The sequence below is a fragment of the Panthera tigris genome, chromosome B4, assembly GCF_018350195.1.
Source record: "Panthera tigris isolate Pti1 chromosome B4, P.tigris_Pti1_mat1.1, whole genome shotgun sequence".
NCBI classification, from domain to species: Eukaryota; Metazoa; Chordata; class Mammalia; order Carnivora; family Felidae; genus Panthera; species Panthera tigris.
Genome location: NC_056666.1, coordinates 140,369,625 through 140,388,175, shown reverse-complemented (window position 1 = coordinate 140,388,175; position 18,551 = coordinate 140,369,625). Strand labels below are relative to the sequence as shown.

The 18,551-nt window shown below is 62.8% G+C and overlaps 2 protein-coding genes across 2 annotated transcripts; both read left to right on the top strand.

The window, feature by feature from the left end:
- Positions 1 to 1,020: 1,020 nt before the first annotated feature.
- MAPK12 (mitogen-activated protein kinase 12) lies at positions 1,021 to 9,761 on the top strand. The gene is made up of 12 exons (XM_042993609.1): positions 1,021 to 1,191; positions 1,281 to 1,410; positions 3,881 to 3,939; positions 4,825 to 4,936; positions 5,068 to 5,097; positions 5,378 to 5,425; positions 6,010 to 6,124; positions 6,355 to 6,426; positions 6,547 to 6,626; positions 6,707 to 6,785; positions 6,868 to 7,041; positions 9,137 to 9,761. The coding sequence occupies exons 1-12, from the start codon at positions 1,067 to 1,069 to the stop codon at positions 9,214 to 9,216; spliced, it is 1,104 nt and encodes a 367-aa protein (XP_042849543.1). The 5' UTR covers positions 1,021 to 1,066; the 3' UTR covers positions 9,217 to 9,761.
- Positions 9,762 to 10,700: 939 nt separating this feature from the next.
- On the top strand, positions 10,701 to 17,012 carry HDAC10 (histone deacetylase 10). Its single transcript, XM_042993608.1, is given in 22 exon segments — positions 10,701 to 10,718; positions 11,620 to 11,779; positions 11,850 to 11,984; positions 12,211 to 12,307; positions 12,538 to 12,635; positions 12,735 to 12,839; positions 12,996 to 13,064; positions 13,156 to 13,282; positions 13,473 to 13,538; positions 13,749 to 13,808; positions 13,886 to 13,975; positions 14,116 to 14,222; positions 14,296 to 14,363; positions 14,443 to 14,707; positions 14,805 to 14,889; positions 15,251 to 15,342; positions 15,483 to 15,539; positions 15,957 to 16,035; positions 16,177 to 16,321; positions 16,324 to 16,358; positions 16,454 to 16,613; positions 16,705 to 17,012. Coding segments are annotated over 21 exon segments (2,016 nt in total). The 5' UTR covers positions 10,701 to 10,718; positions 11,620 to 11,720; the 3' UTR covers positions 16,722 to 17,012.
- Positions 17,013 to 18,551: the final 1,539 nt, after the last annotated feature.

Here is an 18,551-nt window from a genome sequence, read left to right as displayed (position 1 = left end):
CTTTCTGGAGAGGGTGGAGAGGCTCAGACCAACCTTGAGACAAACCGGAGGGAGTAAGCTGGGCAGAAGGGGGGACGGACAAAGGGACTTGCAAATGCCCGGAGCAGGCTTTCCCACTGGGGAGGGGGGAATGGAGAGGAGGGGGTTGGGAGGTGCACAAGGGCCCAAGGGGGGGACCCTACAGGAACAACTTCTCTGGCTCCTGGGGTCGGGAGGTCACAGGGAGGGGTGTTGGGGATGCAGCCTAAGATTGGGAAACGGAACCAGCTCCTCCACAGGGAAGGGGATGCCGGCAATTCGAGGGTTAGGGGGGAAACCCCATACTGGGACAGGATGGTCAGCCCCAGGGGAAGGGCGTGTCCTGCAAGGTGGGTAGCAGACTTGGGGAACACGGAGCTCAGCCCGGTGGGGGCGGAGGGGGCTCAGGGCTGGGGGACCGGGTCGGTGGGGTGGAGTTGGCGAGGCGGGTGGACGGTGACCTGCGGCTGGGAACAAGAGGTCCTCGGTCGGGGCCCAGCTCCCCGGGGGCGTGGCTACTGGGGAGGAGCCGGGAGCCCCAAGGCGCTAAGGCTGAGACACCCCCGACCCGGGCCGGGGGAGTCCAGCTCCGGTGGGGAGGCGGCGGGGGCCTCCGGCGGAGCGCGTTCGGGCGGGCACTGCCCTGCGGGGCGGCGCTCCCCCGTCCCCGGCCGGCCCACCCCCGCCGCGGCCGCCTCGGGTTTCCGCGGGGGCCGGAGGGCGGGCGGGGGCGTCACGTGCGCGCGGCCCGGGGGCCGGTTGGTCGGCGGGCAGGGGAGGGACCGCGCGCTACCCCGGGCCCGGGCTGGGGTCGGGCCGGGGTCGCGCGCTCCCGACAGCCGGGAGGGCGGCGGCGGGAAAAGGGGACAGAGCCGGGAGCCGGAGGACCCGGGCGGCGCGTAGCGGGCTGTGCCCAGGCGGCGGCCCCGGGCGCGCGCCAAGGGAGTCCCGCCGATCCCGGGTGTCCCCCCCCCCCACCCCACACACACCGGTCCTCGGGGCGCAGCGCCCACGGGGTCTGCGGCGGGGGGCGGCGCCCGGGGCTGCCATGAGCTCCCCGCCGCCCGCCCGCAAGGGCTTTTACCGCCAGGAGGTGACCAAGACGGCCTGGGAGGTGCGCGCCGTGTACCAGGACCTGCAGCCCGTGGGCTCCGGCGCGTACGGCGCCGTGTGGTGAGCGCAGGCCGGGCGGGGCGGCCGGCGGGCGGCGGAGGCGCGCGGCGGGGGCGGGCCGGCCTCCCGCTCAGCGGTGCGCCCCGCAGCTCGGCCGTGGACAGCCGCACCGGTGCCAAGGTGGCCATCAAGAAGCTGTACCGGCCCTTCCAGTCCGAGCTGTTCGCCAAGCGCGCCTACCGCGAGCTTCGCCTCCTCAAGCACATGCGTCACGAGAACGTGAGTCGCGCCGGTCCCCGCTCAGCCGGGCTCAGGGCCTCCTCGTCCATCCGTGCAAGTCCTGCCCTGGGAGGCTGAGGCCCCGGTACCCAGCCTCTGGGCGACCCCGCCCATGTGGCAGGGCGGACGTGCGGGATCAGGGCGTTGTACGCCACGATGCTGGTGGGGCTCCACGAGCTGAGCGCAGGCCCCCCGCCCCCTTTCTGAGAGAGACTGCTTCCCCAGGCTCCAGTCCTCCCTGCTAGGCCAGGCCCTGCCAAGGGCTTAGCTCCTTGGCTCGTTCCTGGGGCCACATCTGGCTCCTCAACCCAGATCCCAGTCAGGGGACGGTGGCTTGCCCAGGCCAAGGGCATCCTCCAGGCCTCACCCCAACCCTGCCCCCAGCCGGAGCCTGCAGGTGAGAGAGGACACAGTCATCCTAGAGGCACCAGCCTCTTCCCTCTCCCCAGGCGTCCTCCACAGCTGCGCCCCAGGCCCCCTTCTGCTCCCGTCGGGTCCCTGTCCTGCGCATTCTGCTCCAGTCCACCGCCCCAGCCTCGGTTCAGGGGTGCAGAGCTAGTCACCGAGCAGGAGTTGGCATGCCGGCATTGTCACCTCAGAGCCTTGGGGTGTCCGGTGGTGATGGGGTTTACAGAGCTGGCGTGTGGAGGGCACTAGGCAGTGGCCAGCGCAGAGACTCCTCCTTCTGTGCCGGGAGAGGGCAGGTCTGGGTCCCTTCTCTCTCCTAGGGGAGCCCCTGTTGTTTCTCGATGTTCTTCCTGTGGCCCTGAACTCTGTCCCTCCCACACCAGCCATTCCTGCCTCACCCCTAGTTTGGACTGCTGGTGTGAGTACTCAGACCCTGGGCTAATCATGCTCCTGATGGTCTGGCCCCTCCTGGATCATCAGAGCCACCAGCCTCCTTTGGGGAAAACAAGTCCCACGTCCACCAGGAAACTTGTCCCCTCGACACAGGGTCCTTCATTCACTCTGACTTTCCCTCTCTGCCCTTGGCCCTTCCCGGGGGGGGGGGGGGGGAACGGGGGCAGAATCCATTTGGGACGGACAGCAGCCCAGTGCCGCCCTCCCTACCTTCTGGTTACACCCAGTCATGCCCAGATTGGTTCCCATGAAGGCAGACCCATCTCCTCAAGGCTGCATACTCCTCCCCAACTGCCCCCTCTCCTGCCTGCCCTGCCCATTCCCCAAGGGCTCAGGGCTTTCCTTCAGTTGCTGGGCCCCCTGGCCCAATCCCCCCCTCTGTGCCTTCCCAGCTGAGCTCCCAACCCACTAGCAGCCAGCTGCCACTGCCTGCATGGTGCCTGAACGCAGCTAGGAGGCTCAGCCCATCGTAAACCCATTTTCCTACAAGAACGCTGAGGCTATGAGGGGCTGGGTGCCATGGCGGGTCCCACCCTTCCACCCACGCTTCAGGCCTTCTCCCTCTCCTTCCCTGCACTTTAGGCCAGAATCCACGCTGCAGAGGTATGGAAGTCTCCATCAACCTGACGGACCCTCCTTACACTTGGGGACGCTGTCCTCTGTCCTCTTCTTGCAAAGACACTGTCCTCATTCCCTAGTACTTGCCTGCCTCCAGGCCCTCACTGGACCTCCCTCTCTGTCCTCTCCTTCCCTGTGCCCATGGCTCTGGCTGGCGGCTCTGAAGGCCATCTAGCCGTCCCTCTACCTTGTGTCCACTCTTGCCTCACTCCTGTCTGTCCCCATACAGCACACAGGGGGACTCACTCAGCATCACACCTATTTAAACCCTTTCTCGGCAGCTCTTAGGATCGAAGCCAAACCTTCACCTGGCATGCAAGGGCCTACTTGGGCTCCCTCTGGCCTCTCCTTGGCTGCTCCCTGGCCTGGGCCTCGGCCACCTGGCCTTTCTCCCCGTGTTCCTCAAACGCTTGGAGTGTTCTCCCTTCTACCTCGGCCCCCATTTGCATGGCCTATACCAGGGGTCCTCCCTCCTGGCACATCCAGCTGCCCCTCTGGCCACTAGGATGTACAAGCTGCCCAGGGACCTGCGGGGCTGGGTCTAGCTGTCAGCTCGATCATGGTGCTGTCAGCCTGGGCCTCTCCAGCGGAAACTAGGCTCCCTGGTGGACCTGCTGGGGGCTGGCACTCCCCTGGGGGGCTGTCCCACCCTGGTCTCGAGTCTTCCGTGGAGGCAGAAAGAGGGGGACAAAGGGCCAAGGGGCTGGAGCTCCTTGGGTGTCTGGGAGCTGACCCAGACTTGGGGCTGCCCCTCCCCCAGAGGATTCCTGTGGTCATCACTCAAAAATAGCCTGTGTCTATGGGCAGGTGTGCCAGCGCTGGGTTGCATGGCCAACAGACAGAGCCAGGCTCTGTGGACAGTGGGAAGGGACGGGGATATCTGTAGGGGGCTTTCCTGCTCAGAGCACAGTGCCAGCCTCAGGGGTTTGCCTGAACCCCCATGCCCTCCACTGTGCCCCCATCCCACCTGTTACTCCGGCCTCCTCCCCAGGTCATCGGGCTGCTGGACGTGTTCACTCCTGACGAAACCCTGGATGATTTCACAGACTTGTGAGTGCCGTCCTGGGAGGGCTGGGCAGGGCAGAGGGGTGTTGGGTTGCTCTTGGGTGCTGACTCGGGTTCTGTGTTGGCATGTGGGCCTGTCCCTGTGGCCCAGCGGGGTCGGGATGCACACTGCCCACCCCTTCCCCACACCACAGTCCACCCCCTGCCACGCACCCCTGGGAACCACGGCACTGGCGCAGCTGGGTGCAGCCCGGGCCTCCTTGGACCACGCTTGGCACGGGCTGTCCAGTGCTGGAGGTGTGAGCGTTGGACCTGCGTCGGTTAGCCAGCAGGCCCCGAGCTCTGGGACCCTGGCGTCAAGTATGTGGCTTTGTAACTGGAGCTGCTGACCTTTGCTGGCAGGCAGGGGCGGGGCGGCAGGGGGCCTGCCTGTGGCTGCCATCCCTGGATTCATACTGTCGTCGGCCAAGGCTGGGGGCTGAGCCTGGGAAGGGCTGAGGACGGGCTCCTTGCCGTCTGACCTTGCAGAGGTCGAGGACACACATAGGCCTCAGTGTCCTGGCGAGGTGTTAAATGTCTGTCAGGCCCCTCCCTCCACCTACAGGCCCAGCCTGCTCCTCTGAGCCAAGTGTCCTCCTGTCCCCACCCCTGCCCACAGGCACTTCCCTCCTTCCTCTTGCACCCTCTTCTGTCTGTGATCCCTGGTGCTCCCTAGACCCTAGCCTCCATGTGGCCCTACAGGAAACCCCAGAACACGGTCCTGACCCACCTGACATTCTGGGGCAGGTGTGCGTGGGAAGGTGGGTGGAGCCTGGTGCTGCACTGTGGAAGGTAGAAGGTGCTGCCAGGCGATCCCCAGGGTCTCCAGGGTCTGAGCCTAGGCCCAGGGGGTGTGATGCCCACTGTCCGCACCCACCCCGGTCCCTGCAGTTACCTGGTGATGCCGTTCATGGGCACTGACCTGGGCAAACTCATGAAGCACGAGAAGCTGAGCGAGGACCGAATCCAGTTCCTTGTCTACCAGATGCTGAAGGGGCTAAAGGTGGGAGCGCACAGGGGTGCTGCAGGAGGGGCAGAGCCCCCCAGGCCAGGCCGGGGCCAGGGTGGGATTGCTCGTCCGTGGTTCTGAGGTCCCGGAGCTGACTGCCACTGATCCTCTGTCTGTCCCCATAGTACATCCATGCTGCTGGCATCATCCACAGGGTGAGTCCTGGTGCTGGGTGGGAACTTCCTGTGGCCTGTAGGTGTGGGAGGGGCCTGACTGCCAGGAGCCTCCACTGCTGGCCTGTGAGGGGGCAAGATGGGGCCAGTGGGGAGTGTGTGCGAGGCTCACACACAGCTGTGGGGGCCTGGGTACCTCTTTCCTTCCTGGAAGGGCATCCGGGTGGGGATGGCCGAGTCTGGCTGCCCCACATTCAGGTGTCCAGGCTCTGGCCCTGGTGTGGTGGGAGGGGCTGCTCGCCCACCTTTCTTGTGCCCCCAGGACCTGAAGCCTGGCAATCTGGCAGTGAATGAGGACTGTGAGCTGAAGGTGTGTGTTGGTTGGGATGGGCGGGGGTGGGGTGGGGGGGGGGTGGGGGCTGGGCATCTCTCCCCGCCTGTCCATCTGCCTGTAGCCCTGGGCCCTCAGGCCTGGGGGAGTGTTGGCTCGAGCCCAGGCAGAGGGACCAGACCGCAGCCATCCAGGCCATGGCTGGCAGCTGACAGGCAGAGGGGCCCTGGGGAGGCACTTGATGCACGGGGAATGGGGGGCCGAAGTGGGCGCACTCTCACACCTGATTAAGGTGAAGGGCGGGAGGTGTCCCTGGTCCTCCATACCTGAGCCAGCATAGGGCAGAGGGGGCCCCTGTAAAGTGCTGGCCAGGTCCTGGGGTCAGCAGAGAGTAGAGGAGCGGGGAGAGGAGACCCATGGGAGTGCCCGCTCCTGAGGGTAGGAAAGGCAAGGTCGGGTGGGGCTGGGGGCACTGGCCATGGGGAGGAACTCATGGAGAGGCCATGACCTCAGGCCCTGGAGGGTTGGCAGAGGCCCCGGTGTGCCTGGTGCTCCTGGGTCATAGGCTGGCCCACCTGCTCCCTGCGGGCCGTGTTGGCCCACCTTCCTGATTCTGACTATAGATCCTGGACTTCGGCTTGGCCAGGCAGGCCGACAGCGAGATGACTGGGTACGTGGTGACCCGGTGGTACCGTGCACCTGAGGTCATCTTGAATTGGATGCACTACACCCAGACGGGTGAGGATGCCCAGAGACGCAGAGCCACCCTGGCCTTGCCCACCTTCTTCCCTTTCTTCATGGGAAGCCCAGCGGTGGCTGCTCCACGGGGAGGCTGCTGACCTGGGATGGGATTGGGGCGAGGGTGTGGCAGGCTAGATGGCCCCTGTGTCCACGTCCCCCTCCCGTGTCTGTGTCCCCCGCCCCCCTCCCTGGCCCACAGAGCCCTGATGCAGGGGCTTCTGTCTCAGTGGACATCTGGTCAGCGGGCTGCATCATGGCAGAGATGATCACAGGGAAGACGCTGTTCAAGGGCAGTGACCGTATCCTACACTTGTGGGGGGTAGGCTGGGTCTGGGGGGGTGCTGGGCATGCTGCCCCAGCCAGGTGGGGGGGTACGCCCTGCTCTCTGGCCCCGTGCTGTGCTCCTCATCTCAGCACAGACCTGGACCAGCTGAAGGAGATCATGAAGGTGACAGGGACTCCTCCCGATGAATTTGTGCAGAGGCTGCAGAGTGCCGAAGTCAGTGGGGAGCTGGGCGGGGGCTGGAGGGGCTGGGCCCGGGCCTGTGGGTTGGCCCCTTACCCTTTCTTCCTTAAAAGGCGAAGAACTACATGAAGGGCCTCCCCGAGTTGGAGAAGAAGGATTTTGCCTCCATCCTGACTAACGCAAGTCCTCTGGGTAGGGCTGGACGGGGGGGGGGGGGGGGTCAGTGACCAGGGCGCTGGGGCCTGCGACCCTCCCTAACCAGTTCTCCCCGCAGCTGTGAACCTCCTGGAGAAAATGCTGGTACTGGATGCCGAACGGCGGGTGACTGCGGCCGAGGCGCTCACACACCCCTACTTCGAGTCACTGCAGGACACGGAGGATGAACCCAAGGCCCAGAAGTACGACGAGTCCTTTGACGATGTGGATCGCACGCTGGACGAGTGGAAGCGTGAGTGGGGGGCTCTGGGCAGGGCCTGTGCATGGGCTCTGAGTCCTGGGAGGCAGGTCAGCTGAGGAACACAACAGACTCAGAGGGCAGTGGGGCTTCTAGGTCAAGGTGACCTCTGGCTGGAGCTGAGGGACGAAAGAATGTTCCTGGCAGGAGGTTCGGCACAAACAAGAGCAGGAGGGGAGTTCTGGAAGTTGCAGGAGGCAGCTCTCAGCTCAGGGCCGTTGTGAGCACTTGGCTTCTCCCAGCCCTGCCGGCCCTGCCCAATGCTGCCCACATCCTCCCCATGTCCTGGCCAGAGACCCAGGCCATTCCGGAGCCCCTCCACTCCCACTCATCCCCCAGGCCTCCACTCTTACCTCTTGAACTCGTCCTTGCCTCTCTGCCCTTTTCAGGACCCCTCCCACCCGCACGACTCACACCTCTCATGTCCTGCCAACAGCAGAAGCCCCCCACCCCCGGCCCCAGACAGCCCCCTCACCACCCCTCGCCTGTTCCTCCAGTCCCACTGAGCAGTTCAGATGCACCTGTAACTGCTCTGTACTGCCAGGCTGGCTGTTGCCTTACACTAAGGGCCCTTCCCTTCATCCCTGAGGGCCAACCAGCAAATATTAAGCCTCAGGGACACCTGCCAGGTCCCCAGGCCTCTCTCTGCTGTGGTCCTGAAGCCCTGGGCTGAAACTGTCTTGGCAGAATGGCAGGCAGTGAGGGCTGGGCTTGGTGTCTTTCTCTTGGTGGCTGCAGGACCAGCCTGGAGGGTGCTGGGATGTCCGAGGGCAGCAGTTAGCACTGTTGGGGCCGTGGCACACGGTGGCCACTGTGTCCTAGGCCCCATCTTGGCTCTGCCTCAGACATAGGGCCTTGGTCCTGCACACGGGGGTCAGGGTGGGACTGGACTGGTGGTTCCCAAATCACGTTCCTTAAGCCACGGGGTGCTTGGTAACTCTCAACAGAGCTCCGCCCTTAGTTGTGCTGTTTTGTGCTCTTAAGTTTCGTTTAGTTTGGGGAAAGTTTTCTGCTGCTAAAAAAGATAACATGAAAACCATGGGCCACAGGCTCCTCTCTGTGGTCCCCACCCACACAGACTGTGGTAAGAGATTTTGCTTTTACTATAGACCATGGGGAACACGTGACCTGTTTGTGGCTAAGCCCCTGGTCAGGAATGCAGACTCTCATCGTCTCCTGTTTCCCTGGGAACAGCCAGCTTCACATAGACCTTCCGTGTATGGGTTGAGCCCTGTGTTAGGATCAGATGAAGGGCCGAGGAGGCACCACAGGGGGCGGGAATACATCCATGCCACAGGCAGGGCAAACCACAGATCGCCTGCTCTAAATGCACAGTGTTTCCTGAACTGGGCTCTGGAGGAGCAGAGTCCCCCAAACAGGTGCTCCACTGGCCAGGTGAGCATGGAAACAGTGAGGTAGGCTGAGCAGAACCTGTCCCGCTGCAGACTGGCCAGAGGAGAAGCAAATCAGGCTTTTTCCTTCCTTTGGGATGGCTTGCTCTGGGGACAGGGGACAGGACCACTAGGCAAGGAGGGCAGATGCTGTGGGTGGTGGGAATTCCCCTGGTTTAAGTTTCTATGGATAGTCTCGATCCAGAAATCGAGGTGTGCCCTGCTGGGGCCCTGAGTGGCTCCGCTTGAGTAGACACGTTGATTTACATTGCCAGGACAGCCTCTGCTCACTGCAGAAGGCTGCGGGGCCAGGGCCTGTCTGGCCACGCCAGGGGCAGTGGGTTTGGGTCACAGGAGCCCCTTCGGGGTGGATGGGCACAGGTGGGCTGAGAGTGGCCGTAGCCTCGGATGAAGTGGCACCTGCACTCCAGCAATGACCTCTGGCCCTGATGTTTTTGGGGACCGGCTGGGCCCCTAGGTCAATGGCTAACAGCCTGTGCTCTAGGGCCGGGGAGCTCTTCCCACCCCTACCCTGAGCCGCCCCTCACAGGACTCAGTGCTGGTCAGGGCAGGTACCAGTGAGCTGGGCCCAGTGTTCTTCCTGGGTCACTGGCTTCTGCCTTTGGTGTAGGAGCTGATTCTGAAGGGTGATGGGGCCCCTTCTCCCGTGATGATCTGTCTCCCTCACCCCACCCCAGGTGTCACATATAAGGAAGTGCTCAGCTTCAAGCCTCCCCGGCAGCTGGGGACCAAGGTGTCCAAGGAGACAGCGCTGTGAAGACCCCTGGGCCCTGAGAGCGGTGGGGAGGGGGCCTTGAGGACCCTGGCTGGGGCTTCCACCTCGAAGGGGATCCTGATTATCACTGTGACTCTGGCTGGGGTTTGCATCCCAGGAGACCTATGGTTCCATGGACCCCCCCCCCCAGCCGTTACCCTGCTCTCAAGGCTGCCACCTCAGTCTAACCTTGGGGGGGCATCTGGACCTTCTGAACAGGACGCCAAACTGACCTGGGACTGGCCTCTGACTCCCTGGGCAGTGGTCCCCTTCCCCAGGTGCAACAAGAAGCCTCAGAGCCCGTGGGGGATGGGGGTGGTGAGGCTTGGGTCAAGGCTTGGCCTGACCCTGTCCGCTCCAGCCCCTGCTGGAGCCCAGTTCACACAGCTGAAAGAGACACACAGGGAGGGCACTGAGTGCCTACTCAGGGATGTCTCTCCTGGGGGGCGTTGGTGTGGACTCTCCTGAACCCCCAGCCCGGAATGTAAATTGGCCCTGTGCTATGCCCACATGACAGGAAGGAAATAAACCCTTTTGTAGAGATCCCACTCTGGCTTTCCTTCCTAATTCTCGCGCTGGATCTCCACCTTTAGGTCTCTGAGCTGCAGCCAGGCATAGAGAAAAGAAGCTGGCTCCCGAGCCTCAGTCCCTACTTAGTAGCTGTGCCCGGGCACGCCTTTCCTCCCAGGTCCACAGTGAGCCCAGAGCCTGAAGCCCCCGGGGTAGGGATTGGTCCCGCCCCTTCTGAGGATTTCCTCTAAAAGTTTAGATTCTGGAGCCAGGCCCCAGGCAGAGCCCGCTCAGGACCGGGCGTTAGGGCCCAACCTGGGGCTCAGTCCAGCTGTCTGAGCTCCCAGCAGTCTCCAGGGCCAGGTTCCTGGAGAGGAGGGGTCACGCTAGACGCTTTGAGGCACCTGTTACACACAGTACGCCAGTGGGTTCTGTTGTCATTTGAAACCTCCCGCCCCGGCGTCCACATGCCAGCGCCATCGGCGAGCCCGCGCAGCCTTCGGCCAGCCAGTGGATGTCTCGGAGAGCCGTGCTCTCTAGGCTCTAGGGCTCCTGCGTTCGCACTGGCTCCTCCCACTTGTCCCCAGGGCAGGTATGCCCAAAGCGGGGCCAGGCCGTCCCCCTTCTGGCCTGGAGTTCGGCCGGACACGTGAACAGTTGGCCCAGCCGAGTTGCCACAGCGGACACCGGCCTCCTCTGCTCAGGGGCTCTCTGGTGCTCCCGGGGCCGACCCTTCTCTGGACTCCCGGCTCAGAGCGATCCGGGAAGGGCGGTCTGCCACAGGCCCCGCCTCTGGGGCCACGTGTGCCAGGATGGCCAATCAGAGTACGCCAGCCCCATAGCCACCGTGATTGGCTGAGGGGTGGGCACCTGACCCCAAATGACCCAATCGGAGTCTTCCCGGCGCTGGTAGCTTGTCCGTTGTGGACTCTGGCAGGTGCCTCGACCGGGACGGTGGGAACCCCGGTGGGGCCGCGGGCCGCATCCTTCCCGCCGTAGGGGCCATTCCTACACTTCCGGGGCACCCACGAACGGGGTTGGCTGCACTCCCGCCCAGGGCCCCGCCTCCTACGTGCCCCGCCCCCCAGGGCCTATCCCCCTTCAGAACGCCGCCTCCGTGAAGCCCCCGCCTCAGGATTCGGGCCCTGGGCGCTGTTGCCAGAGCCCTTATGTTTCAGGCCCCTGGCTCCCACTTTCCTCCTCTCTGGCCATCTGGCTCGGTTGCTGGCCTCATGCATGCATTCCTTGCCCAGACCCTCCCTCTGTTCGCCTTTCCCTCCTGCCTTGCCTCGCCCCAGGCTTCCGCGGCTCTTGTCTAGCTGCTCTGCCACCCCCTGACCCTCCGACTGGTCTGCTCTTTGGCCAGGGTCTTTCTGGAGCTAAAATCGGACCCCGCCACTCCCTTCTTACACCTCGGGGGAAGCGCTGCGCGTCGACGTCGCCCAGGCCCGGGTTCCCCTAGCCCAAGCGGCCCTCGGATGCGTCCCAGGGCAGCGCCAGACGTGATGGGCTGAGGACGCGTCTGACGCCTTGGCCTGCGCGGTCAGGCTGGGTCGGGGGAGATTTGGGGCGGTCCGCGGGGTCCTGGGCACACTGGACCTCACCCGCCCCCTCCACCTCTAGAGGGAGAGGGAGGCCCGCGACACGCCTCAGGCTCCGGGCCGGGGTGGGGGAAGGTAGGTCTTGGAGCCGCAGCCGGAGCGCGGAGTAGGAGAGATGGGGCAGCAAGGCCCCGGCCCGGGCCCCAGGCGTCTCGCCAGCCCAGCTCCCGTCAGGCCGCGCTTCGGGGCGGGGTTTTGGGCGCTGGGTCAGAGTCTGAGGAAGTGGGGAAATCTGGCCCTGGGAGGCCCCCTGTCGGCCTACTTCCCTGCCTGGATTCTGCGTGTTCCTGCCCAGGCTCCCTGCCGGTCGTCCCAGCTCCCGGGGGCTGCAAGGAGGGGACAGGCAGTGCATTCACCTGCCCAGCCAGGGTGGCCCAAAGTGACCACGGCTGTGCCATGAGGACTGCGCTGGTGCACCACGAGGACATGACAGCGGCCCGGCTGCTCTGGGAAGAGTAAGTGTGACCTGGCAGAGGTGGGAGGATGGAGAGGGGGCTCTGGACCCTGAGCTCTGTGTCCACTCAGCCCTGAGTGTGAGATCGAGCGTCCGGAGCGCCTGACTACAGCCCTGGAGCGCCTGCGGCAGTGGGGCCTGGAGCAGAGGTGTCTACAGTTGGCAGCCCGAGAGGCCTCCGAGGCAGAGCTGGGCCTGGTACACAGGTCAGACCCTGGGGAGCCACATGCCACAGAGGAGGCCAGCTAGGACCTGAGGCCACCCAGCCTGCCAGCATCTTGAAAACAGAGCATCTCCCCTACCTGCCTCAGTTTCACCATTGGGTGGGTGGGTGACGAAACAGTGAGGTGGGCAGTGCCCCCAGGGGTCCAGCCCCTCTTTCTCCTCCTCTTCCTGCTGGTGACCCTGCCTTGCCTACCTGTCCCCCTGCAGCCCAGAGTATGTGTCCTTGGTGCGAGGAACCCAGACCTTGAGCACTAGGGAACTACAGGCGCTGTCTGGACAATACGACGCTGTCTACTTCCATCCGGTGCGGCCCTGGGGACACACCACTTCCTGGGTGGGGACACGCTACCTCCCCACTGCACATCCACATGCCCGTGACTGATTTATGGCCTTGCCGCCAACCCTGGCCAACGGCCCCACATTCATGAATGTGCACATGGCCTACACGCCCTGCTGCCTGCTGCACCCTGCGCGGGCCTGGGCAGAGCCTGTGAGGTGCGGGGGTGGGGGCTCATTTGCACCCCTGCCCCACAGAGTACCTTCCACTGTGCCCGGCTGGCCGTGGGGGCTGCGTTGCAGCTGGTGGATGCCGTGCTGACGGGGGCTGTGCACAACGGGCTCGCCCTGGTGAGGTGAGAGCTGTCCCCTTCCTGGGTCACTCCCACCCGTGGGTGGCCCTGTGAGGGCACAGGATGACCCTGATGGGTCCCACACCCAATTTTCACCCACAGACCTCCTGGGCATCACAGCCAGAGAGCCGCTGCCAATGGATTCTGCGTGTTCAACAACGTGGCCATAGCAGCCAAATACGCCAAGCAGAGACACGGGCTGCACAGGTGTGCACTGCGAGGCAGGGGCCCAGGCCCGACAGGAGGGTGGTAGAGTGGGCTGCTGAGAGACCCCATCCAGCCCCTTGTCTTCCTGGGGTGGGCTGTGGCCCCAAGGTCAGAGGCTCTGCCGCTCAGTGACCTCTGAGCACTCCCTGTCCCCAGGATCCTCGTTGTCGACTGGGATGTCCACCACGGTCAGGGCATCCAGTATATCTTTGAGGATGACCCCAGGTGAGCCGGGGACGCAACCCTTCCCCGAGACCCTTTGCTGGGAGCCATGGGGACAAGGTCTTGACCTCTGGTCGTGGCTGGTTGTCCACAGCGTCCTTTACTTTTCCTGGCACCGCTATGAGCATGGGCACTTTTGGCCCTACCTTCGAGAATCGGATGCAGATGCTGTTGGGCAGGGGCAGGGCCGTGGCTTCACTGTCAACCTGCCCTGGAATCAGGTGCCTGCCTCTCCTGCCAGCCGCCTACACAGAGCCCCTCACCCGGGCCTCGCCCCTGCCCCGCAGCCCCAGGCCTCCTGAACAGAGTTCAGGGCATCCTTCCAGGGTCACCCCCAGAGTTTGGGCCCCAGGGACGGAGACTTCATAGCCCTCTGCCACGGGGCCCAGCACTGATGCCCCATGGCCACAGGTTGGGATGGGAAATGCTGACTACGTGGCCGCCTTCCTCCATGTGCTGCTCCCCGTGGCCTTTGAGGTAACTGGATGGGGGGCAGGCGTGGTCTTGATGACAGGAGAAGGGGAGGGCGATCCTCTGTCCAAAGTACCCGCCCTCCCCCCCCCCCCCCCCCCCCGCCCACACCATAGAAGAATGGAACCCTCCGGATGGGCAGTGCTATCTGGAGGGGCCTCCTTCACCCCCGCTCCGGTCTCTTTCCTGCCCATCCCCGCGTGGCCCCGCCCACAGTTTGACCCTGAGCTGGTGCTCATCTCAGCAGGATTTGACTCTGCGATCGGGGATCCCGAGGTGAGGGCCTGGCCTGGCAGGGGAGGGCTCCCGGGGGCCCGGGGCCCGGCGCCCATCACGCTGGGCTCTGCTTCCAGGGGCAGATGCGGGCCACGCCGCAGTGCTTCTCCCACCTCACACAGCTGCTGCAGGTGCTGGCCGGCGGCCGAGTCTGTGCTGTGCTGGAGGTGACCGTGACAGCTGGGAGGGCTCACTGGTCAGATGCGGGGGTGCCATCAGAGGGGGCCTGCTGTACAGGACGGGGTAACCTGCCTGGGATGGCGACGCCCTGGCCCAGTCGCATCCCTTCCTTTCTTTCTCCTCCCAGGGAGGCTACCACCTGGAATCGCTGTCCCAGTCCGTGTGCATGGTGGTGAAGGCGCTGCTGGGTGACCCTGCCTTGCCCCTGTCGGGGGCCATGGAGCCTCATCACAGGTTTGGGGCCAGGAAGGTGGGAAGGGCTGGGGGTGTGACGCCAGGCCTCACCTGCTCCTGCTTCTCCCCACAGTGCCCTGGAATCCATCCAGAGTGTCCGGGCTGCCCAGGCCCCTCATTGGAAGAGCCTCCGGCAGCAAGGTCAGTGTGGCCTAAGCTGGGAGGCAGGGTCACATCCTGGGCTCCCACGCAGTGGCTTTGACTCTGAACCACCCCCTAGGGTCGACCCCCATACTGAATCCCAGCACCTACTCCCTGGAGCGGAGAGCCTCACCTGTATCTCCCGGGGGACCCAAATTCAAGGCAGCAGAGGCGCAGGCCTCGGCCGCACTGAGTTCCCTCCTAGACCAGCTGCACCTCAACCCCACACTGCCTGTCCGCACGGCTGTTGCCCTGACTGCACTGGATGCCGCTCTGGTCCTACCCGCCGACGTCCTCCGTCAGGAGGGGTCAGCCCCACAGGAGGAGACACGGGCCTGGGCCAGGTGGGCAGCGTGGGCCTGGGGAGAGGGATGGGGCCGTGTGTGTACATGTGCTGCGGTCTGTCAATTCCTGTCCATGTGTCTTGCTTTCCCACCATAGGCTACACGAGGCCCTGGCCCAGGACAGGGCTCGCACTGCACTTGGGAAGGTCCTGCACCTCTTGAATGGGATCCTGGATGGGCAGGTGGGTGCACCTGGGATGGGCCAAGGGTGGCCATGAGCCAGGGGCAGGGCCCAGGGCCCAGGACCTGCCCACAGCAGATGGCCTGTCCAGGGGAGTGCTGGGTGGTGCACAACCACACGGACGTGAGTTACCTTGTGCCTGGACCCTTTCTAGAACAGTCCTCAGGGACAGGGTCATGAGTTCAGGGTCACTCAGTCTTCCCAACTAAATACTCCTTGACGGAGAGGTGAAGGGGATGACGTAAGTTAGTTTTAAGCATCTCGCAGATGGCAGCTATGTAGAGGGGGGCCCAGAGAAGGGGCAGATGTGTCTGTTTATCTGGTTGGGAGTGGTCCTGCGCGCCCACTGTCGACCCCTCCAGGTGAGCAGTGGCATTGCAGCAACCCCGGAGCCCGCCTTGGCTCCCACCCTGGATGTGGTCATTCGGCGCAGCTTGTCCCACGGAGCGCGGAGGTGAGTCTTCAGGGCATGGCCCGTGGGCACCCCCTGCCCTGCTGGCCACCACTCCTGCTCCCCGCTGCGTGGGGAGGGCTCTGGGAATGGATTCCAGGTTGGGTGAGTGCAACCTGTCCCGGGGCCCACTTTTCCTCCAGGCTTCTCTGTGTGGCTGTGGGACAGCTGGATCGGCCCACAGACCTTGCCGACGACGGGTATGACCCTTGGGTCAGGTGTACATCCAGCCTTGTGTGTGGGTGGGCACGCAGTCCTGGGTCCCCATGGGTGATGGGTGGGCAGGGCCTTCCACAGCTGGGGGCTGGCAGAGGAGTCCCTGGGAGGGTCTCCAGCACAGAGGGTCAGCAGTGCCCCCTCCCCCCACCCCCCCAAGGTCTCCTCCACCTCCCCTTCTGTGGTCTGGGCTCTGGAGGGCAAACAGCAGCTCACCCCCTGCGCGTGCTCCCTCTATCCTGCTCACCCCCCGCACGTGCTCGCTCTATCCTGCTCACCCCCCACGCGTGCTCGTTCTTCCCTGCTCACCCCCCGTGTGTGCTCCCTCTATCCTGCTCACCCCCCGCACGTGCTCGCTCTATCCTGCTCACCCCCCGCGCGTGCTCGCTCTTCCCCGGAAGGAGGAATCTGTGGCTGAACATCAGAGGCAAGGAAGCGGCTGCCCCATCCAAATTCCAGGTCTCCGTGCCACTGCCAGGGGTGAGCGGTGATGTCGAGGGCAGGGTGTCCTCGTACTGGCTGGCCCGCTCCTCCCCCTGCCCTTCCTGGTGGGGCTGTTGGTGTGGCTGTGCACCTGACATTGGCAGGCAGGGTGACCCCTGACTGCCGTTCTTCCCACAGACTACTGGTGGGTTCGTGAGCTGTGTTCTGGCCCTCGTGCTGCCCCTGGCCTATGGCTTCCAGCCTGACCTCGTGTTGGTGGTGCTGGGGCCAGCCCACGGCCTGCAGGTCCCCCAAGCCACACTCCTGGCTTCTCTGCTGCGGGGGCCGGCGGGGGCCGAGTCTTGGTCCTGCTGGAGCAGGTGAGCTGGGCAGGGGGCGGGTGTGCTGGCGGTGGGGGGTGGGCAGGTGGGGAGTGACCAGTGACTTGCTGCTTCCACCTCTGCTCCCGGCCCAGGGATCCACATCCCAGCTTGCAGGGGTCCTGGCCCGGGTGTTGCAGGGAGAGGCGCCCCCCGGCCTGGGTCCCTTCTCCATGGCCTCCCCAGAGGACACACAGGCCCTGATATACCTGAGAGGGCAGCTGGAAGCAGAGTGGAAGATGCTGCAGGTGGCCGGTGAGGCTGGGGGGGCACGGCCCAGGCTGAATACTGGGTCTGGGGGAAGCAGCTCACCGCAGCGACAAGCTGACTGTGCACCTCTTCCCAGCTCCTCAAGTGCCGTGACCGGGCAGCTTGAAACCTGCCAGGGTGGGAGTCTTTGCACTCCAGAGGTGACACCACAGACTAGTCCCCCGAGAACCAGCTTTAAACACTCACGTGTGCACCACTTCCTGAGGCCTCTGTCCTGATGGCCAGGCTACAGAGCTGTCTGGGGCTCTGGCTCAGGGACACTATGTCCACGGCCGTGACCGGGAGCCCCCCCCTCCAGTGGTCTGCCTCTGCACAGATGGTTCCATCCTCACTTCCTGCACGCCTCTTAACCTCAAAAAATAAAAGTCGTTTTACCAGCAAAAATGGGCTTATTCAGGAATAGCAGAGAGCTGAAATTCAGGATAAGTAGACTATGGCAAAGCCATAAGCAAGTGTAACTAACAAAGCAGAGGAACGTTATTTTATGGAAAAGGAGGCAGTGGGGAGGGATCGTTTTGAATGAGCATCCATTGGAGAAGGATGATGAGGATTTCTGAGGATTCTTTCCTGCTGACGCTTCTGTTGGGTCTGGAATTGACAATTCCTCCTGTGATCGGCCGAATGGTGCAGCTCCCGTCCTGGCGTCCCAAGCCCGTGCCCGCGAGCTTCCCTTTATTCCTGTTCACACATCCCCCCTCCTTTTGATCAAGGTCTTTTCTTTGAAAGCATCACTGTTCGAGGCAGGTTTTCCACATGTAGTGGTTTTGTCCGTCGGTGCCAGGAAGGACATTTCCCGTGTCAAGGACCATGTCAGAGGGAAAGTGCGTCCCAGCTGGAAACTACTTAAGGCCAAGTTTGAGTAAGAAGGAAGGTCAGGAAGGCCAGGCACTCCCATCTAAAGTCTCTCTCTTCTCAAGGTTATAAATATTGGAGATGATTTCCTTATTGTGCCCGGCACATCATTTTTACAAAAGTTTGGCAGGCAACAAAATATAAAACCTAAAGTAAGTATATAAAACAAGACAGTAGTGTAACAGTAGTGTAACAATCCCAAAGCGAATGATGGTTCTAAACCAGGACCCTTGGTCTACAAAGTAGCCAACTTGAGGGATTTCTTGGCACTTATTCCGATTTAGGGGAGAAAAATTCTCCCTGAGGAGCCAAGCCCAGCATCCTGTACGCCTTCTGCTCTCATGGCCCCCCTCCCCAAACCCCTCCAGCAACCCTCAGTTTGTTCTCTGTATTTGAGAGTCTCTTATGTTTTGTTCTCCTCCCTGTTCTTATATTAATTTTGCTTCCCTTCCCTTATGTTCATCTGTCTTGTGTCTTAATTCCACATATGAGTCAAGTCATATATTTGTCTTTCTCTGACTAATTTCATTTAGCGTAATACCCTTCAGTTCCATCCATGTTGTTGCAAATGGCAAGATTTCATTCTTTTTGATTGCTGACTAATACTCCATCGTATATATATATCACATCTTTATCCATTGATCCGTTGATGGACATTTGGGCTTTTTCCGTACTTTGGCTATTGGTGAAAGCACTGCTATAAACATTGGGGTGCATGTGCCCCTTCGAAACAGCACACCTGTATCCCTTGGGTAAATACCCAGTAGTGCAATTGCTGGGTCGTAGGGCAGTTCTATTTTTAATTTTTTGAGGAACCTCCATACTGTTTTCCAGAGCGGCTGCACCAGTTTGCATTCCCACCAGCGGCACAAAAGAGATCCTCTCTCTCCGCATCCTCGCCGACATCTGTTGTTTCCTGAGCTGTTAATGTTAGCCATTCTGAGGTGTCAGGTGGCATCTCATTGTGGTTTTGATTTGTATTTCCGTGATGATGAGTGATGTTGAGCATCTGTTCATGTGTCTGTTAGCCATCTGGATGTCTTCTTTGGAAAAGTCTACTCATGTCTTTTG

Bases quoted from the DNA above. Each gene is read 5' to 3' on its own strand.
- MAPK12 (XM_042993609.1), top strand. From the start codon at position 1,067: ATGAGCTCCCCGCCGCCCGCCCGCAAGGGCTTTTACCGCCAGGAGGTG. The intron at 1,192-1,280 runs GTGAGCGCAGGC...TGCGCCCCGCAG, and splicing joins GGCGCGTACGGCGCCGTGTG to CTCGGCCGTGGACAGCCGCA. The intron at 5,098-5,377 runs GTGAGTCCTGGT...TTGTGCCCCCAG, and splicing joins CTGCTGGCATCATCCACAGG to GACCTGAAGCCTGGCAATCT.